Here is an 18,862-nt window from a genome sequence, read left to right as displayed (position 1 = left end):
GGCCCGTGCACGCTCCTGCCTTGCAGAGCGCATCGCAAGCAGCGCACGCAATTCATCCCCGCGACTCGCTGGATCCATGCCAGTGCTTCCACTCCTTATGGAGTGCCTGCCAGAACCCCGGATTTTGCTCATTTGTTCAAAAGTATTTGGCCCCACGGCTTCTGAAACCGGCCTTGGCCCACAGCTGCTCTGGGAGCAGTTCATTGCGAGTTTTCAGTCTTTGGAGCTTGAGCTGTCTTAAATCAGACACATTAGGAAACAACATTTGTGTTTCCTGGTCAGTCAAGCGCAACGAGAGGAATCAGGTCCTCCCAGTGACTGATCATAATTACCAATTAGAAACTTGCTTTCAGTGAATGGTTTGCAGTATTCAGTTGAAAGGCACTGTTCCTGGAAGCATTTGTGTCAGGAAATTAATTCAGTACATTTCTGGGTTGTGACTGGAGAAAGGGAATGGATATATTTTGAGAAAACCTGTTTTCACAACCCGAGCAACTATTCCAGGAGGTATCGTGTGGTTGGCTTTGATTCTCCCCTGAATTAACCCGGACTTCGCAGCCGATTCCTTCCTACATGCCTAAACCACATCCTTGGAAGTTTCTTCATGCTAATATAACTGAGAACTCCCTGGAAATTACAACTAATATCGTCTAAACCAGGACAAATAGAAAAACCCTCAGTCTGAAATTGGCCAAATCAATTCCTCGGATGTGCTGTAAAATAAGCATTAACACTATTCACAGCACATTTCAGTCCAAAGGCTCAAAGCACTTTGCAACAGGTGAGAAACGCTGCTTGCTTAGCAGGCAGAACATTCGGACAATTACTTCCCTGACAGCTCCAAGTCCAAGTCCTTCCCTGACAGCTCTATTTAGAGATATGAAACCTCTGAGCTGCAGGGATTCAGATGTCTTGTCAGCCACCCAGTCAAACTCTTCAAACCAGCCATGGAAAAGGAAGGATGTGTTACTACTCAATGGCCCAGAGCCCAGAAGAGGGCTGTAAGAGGCAGGAATTGAGGTCTGAACTGGGAGCAAATCATCTCACAGTGCCTTGGCACAAGATTCACCTGGCGTTCCTCATACTGGGAGGTGTACAGCTCCCAGCTCCCTCCCAACATTGTAATCTCTTCATGGCCACCAACAGCAACCCTGAAGCCTGAGGGCCAAAGCCAGCTCAACAGGAACTATTTCATGGCATCGTACTTCTTCACCTCCACCTCCCTGCCTGCATGGCTTGTGCCCCTCTCACCATGTCACTGAAGACTTTCTATCGCTACCATTCCTGTCTGGGTATTGCACTGTATCTTCTCCTGAGCCTGAGATGGGCATTAGCCAGCTCTGCCACAACTTCTGTCACTCTGTATTAAGTCACATCTCCTAGACAGCAAAAAAGGACCCCCATGGGCACCTTCCCTGAGGCAACGGAGCCAGTGAGGCACCCTGCCCTGGCTCTGCTGGAAGTGCAGGTTCCTCCTCCCCATGACCCCAAAATGTGACTGTCACACCTACACCACAGCCACAGGGATGCTATGCTCCTGTCCCCTCTTCACCCACTCCCCACCCCAACCAGCTGCAGATGAGCCTACAGTCAATCAGGATGGGGGAGGACTAGAAGAGAAATTGTGCAGAAATGCATAGATGCTGTGCATCACTCAGGTTCTTTCTTCATGAGTCAGGTGGGGTGTCATCTCTATGACACCATCTTTCTAGGCACACTTCTTCCTAGGACAAGGTGTCTGCAGTGAAAGAGGACAGGCTTGGGCATGGCACAGGGCTAGGCCTTTACAGTTCTGTGAGCATGTCCTCTTTAATAGCCACATGTCATTTCTTCAGAGAAAAATAACATGGTCCTGACCCAGGACTGAAAGGGGAACAGGGTAAGGGACGAGAAGTAAAGGCAAAACAGATCCTGGTTTTGCAGCTGGTTTGCACTGCCATTAGCCAGTAACGAAGGAGAAGGCAAAGGTGGTGACATGCCATCTTTACTTACACGGCCAGCAGGACCACCTGAATCATAAACCAAATGAATCAGCTGGTGGCCTCAGGTTGCCCACACTGAAGGGGTCCTCTGCCATCCAGTGGAGCCAGCATTAGAAATGCTCTGCATATGTCTACATATTGCACTGAGTATGGTGGTGCAGCGTCTCATGGGAGCCTCCAGACATTTGATGATCACCCTAGAAGCTGTGCTGAGACTCTCCAAGCCCTCCAAACTGCCAGCAAGAGCTACAGGGCATTCTGGGGAAGGGCCATTCTCACCCCCCTTGCCTTCTCAGAGGAGAAATGTGCCACGTACATCTTCCCTGAGGCCCTTCCCATGAGTCATCTCAGGGAACCAGCAGCAACTTGCCCAGTGACCACAATCCCAGTACCTGCTTCAGGGATCCTTTGGTTTTCAGGAGGATGATGATGGCGTAGAGAGGAATGCAGACCATGGAGGAGAGTGCCATCAGCCAGCCCACCACGTAGCCCCAGGGTGGGTACACATAAGTGTTGTTGTATTTCAAGGGTGTGTACTTGATCAGGGAAAACAGGAAGACGGCCTGAGGAACAGAAGACACAGACATAGCCAGAATGAAGGGAGCAGCAAAGCCAGGCAGTCATGAGCATGATGTCTTGCACGAGCTAGCATGGACCTTACTAGCTGCAGCGAGGCAGAGCTTGGTGCACGCTGACCACACAAGGAGTTATCTCAGAGCCAGGGCCAGGCTTCTCTGCAGTGTAAAGCCTTCAGACTTCATAAGGGTTCAACCTAAGCAAAGTTGGCAGCAGCTTTGAGCGTCCAGCAATGTTGAGACAGCCATTTATTCATATCAAAGTCAGGAACTGTTGTTGTCCCTGGCAGAAGCCCTCCAGAAGTACCATGCGGGCACAGATTTACCCCTCTCAGGGCTCTCTACCCACAGGGCTCTCAGATGATCTGGGATGGAACAGGATTGCCTTGAAAATTTCCCTGATATTCAGCTCCTGCTGGAGCCCAAGGACAAAGGGCTAGAAATCTTTCGTAAGCTGTGGCTATAGATCCCATCTGTGTTCCTACTGAGGTCAAAGAAACCGACTCTGAACATCAGATGCAGGAGCAGAATTTGGGTCAGAAATCATGTCAAAGTCAGTGGAGCAAGACTGGACATAAACTCAAAACAGGCAAGAACCCAATGACTTAGAGTGCATTTTCTTTAAACACAGTTGTCACAGAATTTTTAAAAGAAATTTAGCAACATAGAAAGCAAATAGCCATGGAAAGATATTTCTGAACCACAGGAGGTCACAGGAACACAGGGTGAAGCAAGTGTTCCAGAACAGGGTAATTCTCACTGGTCTTCCATTCAAAAGTAATTTGACCAAACCTCTCCAGATTTTGAGGATAAATTTCCCTTTGCCTTCACAGTAAACAAGTGGCTTTTCAGGCTCAATTAATTTTCCAGGCAAAAGGTAAGGCTTTACAAAGGAAATAAATTGCTGCCTCAGATATGGACAAGCTTTTGCTACTGCGTAGCAGTTTGAAAAAATTACAGCAGCACCTTGAAGAAAAATCAGCCTTTCCTACTGAGAACCCCAGGACCCAGAATAATATGCCATGTTGTCATAACTGCACTTACCAAGCACAGGCTGGGGGTGAACCCCAGCCAGCATATCTTGATCAAGGGCCATGGCCGGAAACCAATCATGTCCTCAATGTTGTCGTAGAAGCGGTTGGCACCTTGGCCACCAGCCAGCACAGAGGCAAAGTCAGAGGTCAGATCATTGTTGTTGCCTTTGACCACTATTCACATCAGATCCCAACTTTCTTTATCCTCAGAGCTTACTCCCAGCAATGACATGGCTATCCTAATAGTGTAGCAACAGACTATAGTACTATAGTACAGTAACAGGCTCTTCCAGCATTGAGAAGGCCCATCTGTGGCTAAATACAGATGGAGGTTTTTAACTTCAGCCATAGGTTATCAGAAAGCTTGACAGAAGAAATGCCCTGTCCCTCAGACAGCAGCAGCTCTAAGTGAGAGGATGCAGCCCATGTGCCACTAAGAGCTGGTCAGGACCGGCACAAGGCAAAGCGGGGGGCCTGGTGTATAAGTCAGAAAGGGAAAGCTCTTTCAGGTTGAGCACATGGGATTGCATGAGCCAAGAGTGCTAAAAGGAAGAAAGAGAGTAGGGGAGACCAAACAAACCCCTCTCTTTGTAACCAGATTGGCACACCAGGGGAGTTATGTCAAGAATCCCCACTGAACTGGGCATTTCCCTTGTCATCAGGAGCCTGCTTTCCACAGAATATTTTATTTTTGGCATAAACCCAGAAGACCTGACAATCCAAACTCTGCTGGAAAGGAAATCTTCCATCTGCAAGTGCTGCTGTGCTGTCCAATGGGACCTGTCCTGTGGGTGCCTGATCTCATGAAACTCTCATGAGTTTCACTTACTAGATTATGTTGTTCACAGTATGTGGGACCCACCTGAATCTCACAGTGCGCCAAAGCGGAATATACCTCTTAAGAGCATCTAAAAGTCCTGCCGCTGGCCAGACCCTATCCATTGACTCTTCCCAACCCAAAGCACAAAGAGGAAATGTATGCAATGGTATATAGAGGAGACAGCGTAATGCAGATGGACTTCAGCAGACCTTGTAGTAAGCTCTAAGATGTCTTTGCGGAACAAGAGCCTACTGTTGTCCAAAAGGAGATGTAAAATGAAGAAGTATCAATAAGTCATCCATAAGATGCCCTAACTTCTTGCTAACTAGAGCTAACCAGAGGTACTATATCAGACTGCCTCAGGTAGAAGAGAGTAATAATATTGGACAAAAAAAATGGAGCTAGACTGTCCATAGAAAGGGTTACCAATTAAGCACCTCTGGGATGAAATAATACCGCATTTGTCTTACTGAAGTTTAATCACAGTGCTTGGCTAATAAAGAAAGGCTCTGCCTTTAGGGGTGTTCATCCTGCTGTTAACTCCAGTCATGCCACAGTTCTCACCCGCAAGCATGATGAGACCTTGCTTCTTTGCATCTTAACACCAGAAGGCTGGGCAAAATATATGCCTAGAGGCCACACTTGCGATCGTTTGGGGTTTGGCAAGTTTTATTTTGGTTTATGGTTTTTATGTCTTACAATTAAATTACCATATTATGTTTCCTTTAAATAAACATACGAGCTCTACAAAAGCACATTATGTGTGCTTTACTTTTTCTTTTTTTTTAATTCTTTGCATTATTTTCTTTATCCCATGACTAATGTTTGCAGGAAAGCTCTTTTAAACCCAGCTTTTTGAAATATTTAGACTGTGGAGGGCAGGTTCTTTGAACACCTCATGGTTCCCATCTTGAGCTGGCAAGTTAACAAGTAGCCTCAAGCAAAGACAACAAGCTGTGGCATATCAGGGGATGCGGAGCCTTGTGTGGGAGCCCAGCCTACACCAGAGAACAGAACCTAAAACTTCCAAGCTGTAAATATCATGAGGCTTCAGATAGCATTTCTGAAAATATACTGGGGATGAAAGGGAGACGGTATACAAAAATATATTTTGCCAAAAAGCCAAAATCTTCCACAGGGTGAGAAAAAAAGGAGAGAGAGAAATGATGGGACTTGCAGTTTAGAATATGAGCATAGCGCAGTCCCTTATACCATACAGCGTTTCCACAGAAACACACTGTTGATGTCAGACATATGACGGATAAATTAATTCATAATACAGCTTTGTGGAAGCCAAGATTTCACTGCAAATTCGGATCTCAGATCTAGCGGAAGAGACATAGCAACTGAAGAAATACAAAGTTGCCAAACAAAAATAAAGACAAAACAGACATCCATCCTCCACCAAGAAAACAACCCAAAAGACCTTAGGTCGTTAGTTACGGTGTGCCTCTGCTTGTCCTTATCCCTATGCTCTGTAGAGCAACCATCAGGTCCTGCATTTCCACAGCCGTTGTGGCAGTCGGTAGGCGATGTGATGAAACACAGTGGGAACTGACGTGAACGGCTTCAGAGAGTATATGAACAGGTTTTAACATGGTCTACGTTTCGTGGGCAGATGAAAGAGTAATCAAGCTTAAGAAGTCACCAGTTCAATCACTCAGCGTTGGCTTTTTGAGCAAATTAGAAGCTGGAGGATGCACGCAGTGCCCCTTCCTTCCCAGCACATTAGAAGGATTAGATAAAGCTGCTGCAGAGAAAACCATAAAGATTTCCCCAAAGAGATTTTTGTTGGAATGAGCAAAGATGTTTGCTGTTATCCCCAATATCCCAAGACAAGGAAGAACGGTACACAGGCACGGGGCACTTACCCACGCATGCTGGTGGTATCACTTTTCTTTTGTGCCGATCGATCCCATGTACCTTCAAAGCTACTGCATGCTTTTCTGACAAATCCTTTAACTCTGCTACGTAAATGTGTGGGAATAAATTTTACGTGCTCCCAACTAGAGATTTGCTTACAACCTTATGCCTTGTCCTTACGGAGCCCTTCTCATTTTACGTAGCTTATAACAACTGCTATATACAAGTGATACCCAAACTGAAAGGGACAAAAATGTTTTTTTTTTTTTTGCAATATCCAGAAACTGTGGGTTTCACAGAACTGCCAGTTTGGAATCTATGAAAAATCCCTCCCTTTAAAATCTTTTCTCCCAAGCTGCATGTGTTTGCATTCCTCTATATCAAATCTCGTCCACAGGATTTCAGCGGGTGATGACCCCAGCTCTGTGCCACAGTGCTAAGCTTGTCTCTGTCTCAAACCTGCAGCATCCACACCTGCGCCAAACCTGTGCGGAATGCCAGCAGCAGAGGCGTTGCGATGCTGCAACAAGCGCGTACCTTTGGGGTACCAGCTGCACAGAGCAGGCCCCTTATGGTCCATAAATAAGCACGTGAGATTGCCTGAAGCCGGTGAAACTGGTGCATCTGAGAGGATAAAGCACACACAGCCAGAGCAAGCCCGACAGGCAGGATCCAGGCAGAAGGATGCTGCCGGTTCTGGTAGCCACGCCGCATGCGAGCAAGAGAGCGAGAGAAAGATTTATACGAGCACAACACGGGTTCACCCTAGGACCACCCACAGGTACCCGCTGGCATCAGTTTGCTTTAGCTTTGTAAACAGTCCTAATGGTTTCAGCCCCGGCTCTCCCGTAGCGATGGAGGCACTCGCTTTCTCCTGGAACAGCTAATCTTAATGTGCATGCTGTGACTGCCTGGAAAATATCCTCCCTGCAGCACGTTTCGGTGGCATCATGTTGTGAATCCCAGTGCTCAAAACCCATGCCTGCTCATATGAGGGCTGCCTGCTCCGAAGTGGAAGGGAGCGAGGAGAAGGGGGGAAAAAACAACTCAAAACCCCTTCAGCACTCCCCTCTAGGGAAGGTGATCAGCAGGTCTGACGCGGCGCGATCCTTTCGCAGGCAGAGAGCAGTACGCAAGGAAATCCTTGGATCTTTGCGAGAGCAGCTGCCTGGCAGCAGAGGGAAGCTGCCAAGTGGTGGGTGGTTGGCGTATGCGCCGAGAGAGGGGAAACTCGGAACGCATATTTGTGTTAGCAAAAATGCTGTAATTCTTCACAGTGTAAGCAAGAGGCTCAGCCCTGCCAATTCTGAGGCTGGGGAAAAAAAAACATTAATTGGCACCAGGCACCTCTTTTTCCCACTATGATGCCTCACCTTGGCCCTCTGACTACATTTTTGACCAGAATCAGCCCAATGGATGGAAAACAGAACATCAAGAGGATAAAATTCCACTCTGTGGAGTGTGGCAAATGAGCCCATGGTGGTGAGGGAAAGGGCCATTCCTCAGTCCCCAGCTGCTCCATCCCCCTTCCAGGCTGCTGGGGCAGCATCACCTCTCCTGCTGCTCATCGTCTGCCGTTGCTCCTCTCCATGGGTCGTCGGAAAAAGCCATGTGGCCTCTGTGACCGTAAAAATGGCAGGGGGATTCTATACATTAAAGCATAATTCAGTTGAATGTAACTGAGCGTGGTGATGATGAAGCCCCATCACGGATGGATGGGAATTTCCATTTCCCTGTAAATCCCACAGAGACTGGGTAGAAGGCAACTCCAAATTAAAATCTGGCCGTGGTCTGGTATTGCAAGCACTCAGGTGAGCTTCCCTTGCAGGACATCTCTCTAAGATAAATCTCTCTTCCAGATCTGCTTATCCTGCATTCCCTGGAGGTCAAGCCCAAGCAGCTGGACCTGCTACCATTTCAGTAACAGAGGAGTCCATCCAGACTAGCAATTGGCTCCTGCTGTACATAAAGCGTTGAGAGAAACTGATAACCCCTTCATCAGCAACTGCAGTGCAGCCAATGCAACCTCTGTAAAACTGTAGGCACAAAGAGAGTGCACAGGGACTGACTGCTCACTCTCTCCTCTAAAATAAGGCAAAGGCAGCACCAAACGAAATGAGCAGGTGGCAGATTCAAAACACAGAAAAGAGAGCGACACAACACCTGACCAGCCATGGAGCTCCTTGCTGCAGCATTTTGTGGATGATAAATACTGACCTAAGTCAAGTGGAAAAACTAACAGAAGAGAAATAAATAGATTTTGCTTCCAGCTCTGGAAATCTCTGGACAACAAGCCAAGTGTTACATCTGGCTCCAGGGCCCCCAGCACAAGAAAGGCATGCACCTGTTGGATCGGGTCCAGAGGAGGGCCATGACAACGATCAGAGAGCTGGAACGCCTGTCCTGTGAAGAAAGGCTGAGAGAGTTGGGGTTGTTCAGCCTGGAGAAAAGAAGGCTGGTGGGGAGACTCTGTTCCATCCTTTCGATATATAAAGGAGGCTTGTGAGAAAGACAGAGAAAGACTTTTTACTAGGGCTTGTAGTGACAGGACAAGGGGCAACAGTTTTAAACTGGAAGAGGGAAGATTTAGATTGGATATAAGGAAGACATTTTTTATTATGAGGGTGGTGAGAGACTGGAACAGGTTGCCCTGGAGAAGTTGTGGATGCATCATCATTGCAAGTGTTCAAGGTTAGGTTGCACAGGGCTTTGAGCAACCCAATTTAATGAAAGATGCCCATGCCCATGGAAGGGGGGGTGGACTAGATGATCTTCAAATGTCCCTTCCAACCCAAACCATTCTATGGTTCTATAATAAGTTGTTAGAAGCTGGAAGAATATTCACAGAAAGTATCATTGCTAACCTTTCTGCTACTATATCCCTTCCTGAGCATCCGCTCCTGGCCATGGAAAGAGACACAACATGATGCTCATGCCCGCAATCCTTTCCTTAGGTTAGGATGGCCACAGTGCCTGGCGTAGCTAGGAACCAGCTGATGCCTGACTGTGGGGTGTTGAGGACCTGGTCTAAGCTGGTACCTACTATAGCTTTGCACGATCCTTACAGGTATTGAGCTCCTGTAGCTCCATGAGAGAGAGCTACTCTGCATCACACACAACCAGAGCCTTTGCCTGGAAACCAGCAGCCTCAATGCGAGCCTCAGGGAGATGAACTGCAGCCTCTGTGCTCAGGCACCATTCAGCAGGGAAGAGATCTGCCATAGGATATCACAGGATGCTCTTCTTACTGCACGGATTAACAAGCAGTTGGTTTCCTTCTGCTAGTTCGTGGAGCTCAGTTTAACCCTGCTGCTGAGTAGTTTAGTTACAGACTTCTCTGAGAGCCAAAGCAGTCCCTCCCATCTTTTTTAGGAGTGCTGTCACAGCCCATGCAGACAGCGTGTATCATCGCAGAAGTGGCACCCGGCAAGTCTGCATCCCAGCATTTTGTATTAAATTAACTGGCAGGACTAAACTAACGGCACGATGTAAGCAGACAGTAACAGAGGCCAAAGAACAGCACTCCCTCCTCTCTAGCTGCTTTTCTAATTCAAAGGGCAGATGGAAAGAGCAGCAAGGTAGTTCAACGTGAAGAACCTTCAGAGAGGGAAAAACCATTCCTACTCTAAATGTGGAGCAACTGAGAAACATTGCAAGCAAACACAGTGGAAACCAGACAAGAAAGAGGGTAATTACAGCATTTCTTTGCCCCCTAAGGATCTTTTCCATCCACTCCCACTTCTTAACCCCCCATCCTTGCCTTGAGAAAGAGCAACACAGGTTTTTGTCCTCCACTTACCATACACCCATCCTATACAGATGACTTCAAAAATGGCCAGGAAGAGCAGGCACGTGCCGCTGGCAGCATAGTAGTCAAAGAGCTGGAAGATGTACATCCCACCCTGGTGAAGAGGTAAAGACCGTCATGGCAAGACTGTTCCATGTGAGGGAAAAAAATGACTGAGGCAAGCAGAAGAGCCACGGAAACACTGCACCTAGAGCAGGTGGGAGAAGGAGAAGAGCTTTCTCTTGGGGTTGCCGCCACTCTGTCCCAAAACCACAGCCAGGCCTGGTGGCAGGAGAGCTTTTCATGCCCATTTTATGATACTGCTGGGCTAGGCTGGTTTCTATGTCACAGGAGCAGGAATAGGTTTGCTTAAACCAGTTAGCGAGTTCCCAGCATCATTTCAAAATACCATGTAGCAGTGCAGAATTCTGCGCCCAAGAAAGTGCTGATCTTGAGGATCAGGACATTCGGATACCTCATTTTAGCTGCATCCATCTTTACACATCACTTAAGTCCAAGCCCTGCAATGGCAGAGGCATGTGGCTTCCCTGCTGCCTCTGCCTTTGAGCTGAGCCCTGCAGAGTTGCCATCAGCCACTTCCACAGGTCAGTGGATGACTCCCCTCTCATACTTTCCTGTGTTTTCTCAAAGAGAAAGCCCCATCCAATACAAGTCAAGAAGATGCTTTCAAATAGTGCTGAAGGGCTCTAGATGCTGCCAGAGTAGCATAGCAGTTACCCCTTCATCCCAGCACGTATGAGCTGACATCCTGCAATGATGGGAGTAGATGCCTCCATGCAAGGGGGCATGCAAAAGCCATGGGAACCCTTAACGCAGGTTCACTCAAAGCTCTCGATCACATTTGGAGCTGCCTTCAGCAAATCCTTAGGTGGGATCCTGTTGGAGGATCATTCAGCAGTGCCTAAGAGGTTTAGCAGGAATTAGCTGTCGCTACATAGCACACGGAGGCAACACAGAGGAGTGCTAAGACCCCCACCAAAGTACGCAGTGTGCACGCACAGCACACCACTGTGCAAGAAGAGGTGCTTGGCTGTTAGCTGCAGAGCCGGGCAAACACTGGGTGCATAGCATCGCACCGACACAGCTCTGCTGCTTCTGCTCCCAGGGATCACGAGCTCCCCACTGACTCAGGCAGGGTTACAGTGCAGCCATTCCCCCCAGTCTTCCCTCCCACTGCTCTGCTTCTTGTGGAAAGCAGCCAGAAAATGATCGCTGCCCTTCGAAGAGCTTCGGCTTGTGCAGCTCAGCTTGTTTTAGCCACCAGGCCTGGTATTTGCACAAAGCTGTATGGCAGGCAGCCTCTCTGGGCTGCGGGACCGTCTCTCTGGAGGGCTCAGTTATGCAGCGAGTACACTAGCATCACGCAGGGTAAAAGCAGCACCGTCTGTGAGAGGCACCATCTAATGCATTAGAAATGAAGGATAATTAACAGCATCAAACACGAACTTGCTGTCTCTACCCACTGCTCCAGAGCAGCCTAGCAGGGTTCCTGGTGCTCGGCTGTACCCCAGCTACTCCTTTCTTACCTCAGTGACCAGCAATAAGCCCAGAAGGTAGCATATGACTGCAATGGCCAGGATCAGCAGCTCCCGACGCCCTTTCTTCCGAAACACTCCCGGGAACATGTCAATAAGAGCTGTCACCATGCTTTCCACACAGACGAACTGCAGAAGACGATAGGTTAGAAAAAGCAGTGCCTCTCCTTCCCCAGGCACACATTCCCTCTCACTGTCCTTTTTGTCCTCCAGCCACCCAAATCTTGTTTGTTTGTTTGTTTTTCTCTTTTTGCCCATCTTGCTTCCACCGAGGGCCAGCTGCAACTGCGAGGGACACAGACACAGCTCAGTAGATCAGTGAGGTCTCCTCCGGAGCTGCAGACCAAAGTACAGACCCACGTTGGGAGGATGAACTGTGAGATGTGCGATGAATTGCCTCAAACCCAACAGAGCATGATGCTGCACAGCAGGAACAACCGAGGGATGGGGAGGCAGGGGGCAGACTGAGCCCCTCGAGCAGGCTGAGGAAGCACCTGAGATGGCACAAGGAACCCTGTGAAGCTAAGGGGAGCCAAGTGACTGCGAGGGCACGGCTCAACCCTGACACCAAGCAGGACTGGCTGCAAGAGGTGCCACAGCTGCCTGGGACAACCCAGTAGAGCGGGGAGCCGGAGGTCCCATGGGCAAGTTGCTGGCTTTCAGGGCTGACTGCAGGGCAGGACGCTTGCTCATCTCTGCATGGCTCTCGGTCCTGCAGCATACGTCACCCATGGGATACATAAGAGAACATCAGTCACGGCTGGGACAGCCCAGCCAGGATGAAGCAGAGCTGTAAGTGAGATGGAGCAGGAGGGGACCTTGATCCAGAGAAACAGAGGAAAGAGACCACGTTCTCCAGGCCACAGGGGCTGAGGTGCCGGAAAGCGGAGCCTGAGCAGAGCACCCTGCCCAGCAGGCGCCCTGGGACACCCCCTGCTCCCCTCGTGCTGCCTTGCCAGGGTTGCACACTGCACTTTTCAGGGTGCTCTGCTGGGTTTTGCTCCTGGCGTAACAGGGGTATGGGAGGGTAAGAGATGGGCATACCAGCGAGGAGAGCACACGGGGATTGCTCTGGTGAAATGCAGCTGCAAGAAAACGGCCCCATTCCCCTTCCCAGCCCGCGTTGCTCTGTACCGGGCCTCACTCTGCAGCGTGCAGGGCTTCGGTGCTGGCACAGAGGTAGGAGGGGATGGAGCTGGGACGCTCTCACATACACACAGGGAGAAGGATGCCAAACAGAGATGCCAGCACATGTAATCACCAGCCTCCCATCAGCACCACCTCATGTGTGCACATAACCGCCTTATCCTTTCCCATGGCCCTGGGGAGGGCTCAGGGTGGGGAGAGGCACCTGGGCGTTAGACAAGGGGGGGGTGTTTGCGGTACCTGGCTGTCCAGTCCCAAGAAGATCAGCATGAGGAAGAAGAGGCAGGACCAGAGCTGAGACACGGGCATCATCGTCACTGCCGTTGGATACGCTATGAAAGCCAGGCCAGGACCTGCCAACAGACAGCAGGATGACCACAAGTGCCCCCCATGCTGCTGCCTGCCACCACCACCACACTGCAGCACAGACCGAGCTCACAGGCTGCTTCAAAGCTCACTCCACCACGGCTCCCTGCCCACTCAGGGCTGAAAGCCACATGGGGAAGCACTGGTCCTGCAGACCTCACTGCGGACACCCACAGTGATAGAGAATGTAGATAACATCCCAGGCTTCACTTCAGAAAAGTGTGTGTCCCCCCTAGACTTTCTGTTTTGCGCTGGCTCTGAAGTCTCCTGGAAAAACCTACCTGATTCGGCCACTTCTGCTATGGGTACACCCTGCTCTTGAGCCATGAAGCCCAGCACAGAGAATATGGCAAAGCCAGCAACGAAGCTGGTGGCACTGTTCAGGAAGCAGAGCATGATGCAGTCCCTGCAGGGAGGAGACCAGAGAAAGATTGGTGTTTCCCAATGCAGAATGGGTCCAGCTGGGATCGTGCCAGCCGAACAGCATGGGCCAAGGAACAGCCATGCTGCTCTTGAACTCCCTCAGAAGTAAAAAACTCAAAACAGAAAAGAGCCAAAAATCATCCCACCCACCTTGTACCCCACTGTTCAAGAGCTATAGGACTACAGGTGGCACAAAGAGAGACATGGGGCACTGACAGTGGCTTGTGAATAGGATGCCACAATGATATACGTAGGGACATGGCAACAAAAAGGTTGGCAGGAGTCAAGGGAATAAGAAAAACAAAGAGAAAATGAGGAAAAGGGCAGATTAGAAAAGGGAAGAGGTTGCAAAAGTAAACATAGGCAAGAAACAGGAACATCTGAAAGCATGAACATGTACAGGTCCAGCAGGTCTGGTAAAACTAATGGGTTAACAAAAATCCTCAGCTGACAAAGGTTGTGTCTACACTGCCTTTATTAACTGTGCTCAGATGGAGGTGGGAGCACACCATGCTCCTTGTCCTGAAACTTTTGTGCACTTATTCCCTGCAAAATGGGGCACGGGTCTGAGCTGGCTGGGCTGGAAACCCCACACCCCCGGGATGCTGCTGGGGCAGCCTCCAGAGCAGACCCACAGCATCTGCGGCAATGGGGCAGTGCGGACACCCAGCACATTTGGGCCACCCAGAGCTAAGCTGCCACTCCAAGGCACCTAAGGCATTAGAGGAAGGCGTCAGCACACCCCTCTGTTGGTGACAGCTACATTTCGGGAGAGCCAGGAGAAAGTATTAATTGCCTGACCAACAGCCGTGGCAGCACATACTGGAGAATGGAAGAAAAGGAGAGATGATTGATGTCTCCAGAGTACCATTACATTTTTCCATCCATGCCGGAGCAATACATGAAGGAATAACAAAGCTCCCACTCCTCAGGGCTCTGTGAAAGGTGTCAGAAATGGTCCTGATGGCTTCACTGAGCTCCATGGCAGGCCATGGATAAAATAGATCTGTAATCCAAGGGCAAGGAGGAGGCCAGACAGACTTGATTAATTTTCTTGATGGGATCAAAATGCCATTGGCAGTACATTACCCTGACGGCAATAAAGCACTGGAGACAGGGGGCCCAGCCATCATCTTTGTATCTTCTCCCCTGCCTAGCAAGTGACAGCAGAGCTGGCCATGCCACCCCTGCTCACTCACCCTGTCAAAATTGCCCATGGTGCCTCCACAGGGGCTGGAGACTCTCTTCATTTTCATTCCTCCCCCTCCTCCTCAATCTCTTCTGTTTCCAAGCTGACTCACATGGGCAAGCACCACTAAAGCCCTTTTCTGGAGCTCCTGTGTTCCCTCGGGCCACTCTCCATCCCTACACTGCATCCTCTGCAGCTTCCATGCTCTGAGCAGCTTGGTGGGCAAAGCAGCACGACCCAAGGTCTCCCCTGGGGACAGAGCTTGCCTGAAATGCAGCTCTGTGCTGTTTGTCTCCGAGCAAATTTCCAGAAGGATGTGAGGAATCCAGGCTCCTCTTACCTGTAACAGTTGTTGGTATATTTGTTGTAGCTGCCCAGAGCTGTCAGGCACCCCTGGCAAATGGCATAAGAGAAGAGGATCTGAGTGCCTGCATCCATCCAGACCTGAAACAGAGAAGGTCAGTGGTCTCCAGACCTGGCAACAAAATGAACAAATGGCTATGCCCTGTCTAGCCACAAGCCCTTCATCACTGCAGCATAAACTGTATGAGATGGAGAGGCACTCAGTGGATGTAGAAACCAAGAAACCTCTCTGGGAAAATTGAGCTATAAGGATGGAAAGTCCTCTAGGAAAAGGCTCCTGAGGGGACTGTATTTTCACACCCTCCCAGGGAAAGCCCTGAGCTTCGAGTCATCAGGCAGGCAGGCAAACAGCCCACCTACTCTCTTTGTCCATGTGTTCCCACTCACTCTTTTTTCCTCTAAGCAGCCCCCAGCTGCAAACACCCAGGCAGCTGCAGTTTGGCAGCCTTCAAAAAAATCCCAGCCCAGGTATCGCTGCTTCAGTTCATGCGGATCTCTCGCAGATATAGGCATGTACTTGGGAACCCTTCAGGCACGGGCACACATCCCACTTTACACCAAAGCTCCACGTTCTGTCTAAACTCAGTAGCAGGATCTCTCGCTCCTGCTACGCTGGGTTGCAGCAGCCTTAGTCAGGCTGTGGAAGATGGGGAAGTTTTCAGTGAATAAGCTCTGACCATGAATAAAACACACTCAGCCCCAGTAACCCCCCTTTTATTTATTTTGATATTAAAATGCCATTTATGTTCAGCTGGCTCTTTGCATTCAGCACACCACAGATTTTGTATTGATAACACATAATTGCATCTGAAAGCCATTTGGGGGAAGACAGTGTGTTTGGCAGCTGGTCTGGGAGCAGTTGGGGCTTTGGCCATCTGGGAAGATGCTGGAGGTAAGCTGAGACTATGGGCTAAGCATATTGCTTGGCTGCCTCCATGAAAAGATTCAGCGGAGGAATAATGAGCAGCAGCATCATTTAAATGGCCTTCTGGGGGCGGAGGGGGGGGTCTGCCTTAGCACCTCCCTGGGATGGCGGAGGCAGCCCGCACAGCGTTGCCAAGCCCAAGTGGGGAAGGGAAGCAACCTGCTGCTACAGAAAAGTGCCCAAGCAGACACCCCGGGGGGATCCTCCAAGAAGGGATCCTGCTGCCTGCCCCGCGCAGCCCCCAAGGGGTGCTGCTCGCCTCCTGCCAACTCAGGCTACCCTATGGGTCCTGCGTTTGGCTGCACCCTCTCCCCTCCGGACTTGCCCTGCCTGGGTACACAGCATCCCCCTCTCAGGGGGGGTTTCCATGAGCTCCAGAGAGTGGTGGCAGGGGCTGACGTGCTCCCCTTTGGCCAGCTGCTTGACCCAAACAAGTGGGACCAGCCCCCAGGACGGGTGAAGGGAACCTGCTGCCCAGCCCACATTACCTGCATGCACTCAGTCTCTGCAAGCACAGGGACCCTTGCGCTCCCTGGGAGGGCCCTGCTGAAGCCAAACTAAGTGCTAACCAGGCCAGAAAATATGAAAAGTGGTAGACCATTTCCCCCGGCCCCCTTCCTTAATTATTTGCATTTGAGACCCAGCAAAATTATCTGTTACATGCTGAATATTTCATATGCTCTTCTGGTTTTGCTGAGCCCATGAGTGGAAATGACCTAATATATCCATGCGCTGTAGATGCATGAGCAAAAAGGCTGTGCTGTGCAGGAGGACGAGACCCCCCTCAGCTCCTTTAAGGAGATCTCACTGGTTTGCCGGTCTCCCTTCAGAGAAGACAGCTAGATCCTCAGCTACCAGCAGACCCAAGGGTCGGGGCACGGGAAACCTTCCCATGGCCAGCACCTGCCTGACCCCCACCCACCTGCGGGTCTGCCAGCCTGGAAATGTCCGGCTTCAGGTAGAAGATGATCCCCTCGGCAGCACCGGGCAGCGTGACTCCTCGCACCAGCAGGATGATAAGCATCACGTATGGGAAGGTGGCAGTGAAGTAAACGACCTGCGGGCGCAGGGAAACAAGAGGAGGTCAGTGGGGAGGGGGTGCAGGCATCATCTCACCTCATCTGCAGGGGCTCCCACCCCAGCAAACGTCCCTGGACTCTGCTGTTGGCTATAGCTGCTACCGCTAGTGTGGAAGAGGGGTGGGAAAGCAATTAATCAGGGTTATGTCTCACCGGTGATTTAGTTAATCTACATTTTGTTCCTCACCCAAGACTCTGCCACCGGTTGCTCTGCTTTATTTTCTCTTTCCAGTCAGTGTAATTTCCCTGCTCTCCAGCTGTTCTCTTCATCTTTCTAGAGCTGCAGAAGAAACCCAGATCTTTCCTGTCACTAAGTTTTAATGAGGAGTTATTAAAATGATCCTATTCCCAGCAAGGGTTTTCCAAATTAAATAGCAACTTTTGCTGCCCAATTTCAGACACCTCTGAGGGGTCTCATTTCCAAGGGTGCTCATGCGGCGCTCTCATCCCTTCAATGCCTCTGGGCTTGCAGGTAAAAAAATGGGGGCACCTCAAAGCCTTCAAAGAAAATGTAGACCATTATTTCTGTAAAACTTTCTTTTCACTTCTTGTGTGTGATGTAAATAAGTATTACAGTAGAATTAATCATCTCTAATCCATTGCCTAATGTAATGTATTTTTTTTTCTGTTGGCAAAATATCCGTGAGCAAGTTGCAACTTCCTAACATTTATTCATTATTAAAATTCATCCAAATAATGGGAAGGCTTGTTTACGGATTCATAGCAAGGGGCCTAAAATGCCATTTTTTTTCTGCTTAGTGATAATTGGTTGAATAAGTCACAGTACGTGGCACTTTTGCTGTTCCCCAGCTGAATGAGAATGCGAGCACTTTTGGCACGAATGCTAAAATCTACCTTCAGAAACCACTTCTGGGGAACATTTGTACACATCAGCTGAATGCATAAGGAAAGGAAACACGGAAAGAGCACAAGAGTGGGCAAAACGAATAAAAGAAAAAGGCTTTTAAAGAAAATGAGTCTTTGTGGAGTTATTTGAAATTATTTTTGCTATTGTTTCTTTAAGTTTGGAGTCCTTAAATCACAGAAGCATAAACACCAGGGCCTGGCAGGGTTATCTGATTAGAGCAGCCTCTCAGCCAAACACAACATCCTGTTTACTCTGAGGCCATTAACCAAAATTAGGCACTCAGAATTCCTGGGACACCCCTACTGCTTATCCTAATAGGTAGTCAGTAAGGAAAAAATAAAGAAGGAGCTGATTTTTTTTGACAGTGCCCCTGTAAAACTCAAAACAACTACCTGCAGAGAAGGCAACTGGCCTGTCTGGCCTGTGGTATGTCTTGGGACAGAAAACCCCACCCTGTATCGCTGCACCATGTCCATAGCATCTACGTGGTAAAAAGTAAGAGCTGTAGTCTAAAACTTGCGATGGAAAAATCTTCCGTGGTCCCATGAAAACCATTCCAGCTACGACCTGCTCTCATTCTTTCCTCTCACAGTCTGGGCTGACTTCGCCAAACCCAATCAGCCCAACCAGCCTGACTGAACTTCTTCAGCTTTCTCCTGCAAGGCAAGCTCTGCACACTGGGGCAGCGCCGGGGCAAGAAGAGACTTGGTGGAGAGAGGGCTGAGAGCTGAAGGGAGCCTGGGATGACTTAACTACACTTCCATGCAAATCAAGCAGCCTCTCAGACCCGATCTCCCAAGGCCAGAATGATACCTCTTGTGAAGGTATTCGAACCAGGGAGCATCAAAGATTTAAGATACAAAATGTGGAGCATCCCCTCTCCCTG

General features: G+C 49.5%; 1 protein-coding gene across 1 annotated transcript in view; it reads right to left on the bottom strand.

Moving 5' to 3' along the window:
- SLC6A12 (solute carrier family 6 member 12) overlaps positions 1-18,862 on the bottom strand; it is a 29,926-nt gene that overhangs the window by 809 nt on the left and 10,255 nt on the right. Inside the window, exons 6-13 of the mRNA XM_035898120.1 lie at positions 16,952-17,086; positions 15,082-15,185; positions 13,411-13,535; positions 13,004-13,116; positions 11,609-11,746; positions 10,074-10,176; positions 3,602-3,702; positions 2,375-2,545 (exon numbers count right to left, since the gene is read on the bottom strand). Of these exons, the coding sequence (XP_035754013.1) occupies positions 2,375-2,545; positions 3,602-3,702; positions 10,074-10,176; positions 11,609-11,746; positions 13,004-13,116; positions 13,411-13,535; positions 15,082-15,185; positions 16,952-17,086 (990 nt within the window). The remainder of the gene's footprint in view (positions 1-2,374; positions 2,546-3,601; positions 3,703-10,073; positions 10,177-11,608; positions 11,747-13,003; positions 13,117-13,410; positions 13,536-15,081; positions 15,186-16,951; positions 17,087-18,862) is intronic.

This window comes from Egretta garzetta, unplaced genomic scaffold (assembly GCF_000687185.1).
Source record: "Egretta garzetta isolate BGI_Z169 unplaced genomic scaffold, ASM68718v1 scaffold427, whole genome shotgun sequence".
Classification (NCBI taxonomy): domain Eukaryota; kingdom Metazoa; phylum Chordata; class Aves; order Pelecaniformes; family Ardeidae; genus Egretta; species Egretta garzetta.
Note: the sequence above shows the minus strand (reverse complement) of the source record. Positions and strands in the feature narration are given on the sequence as shown.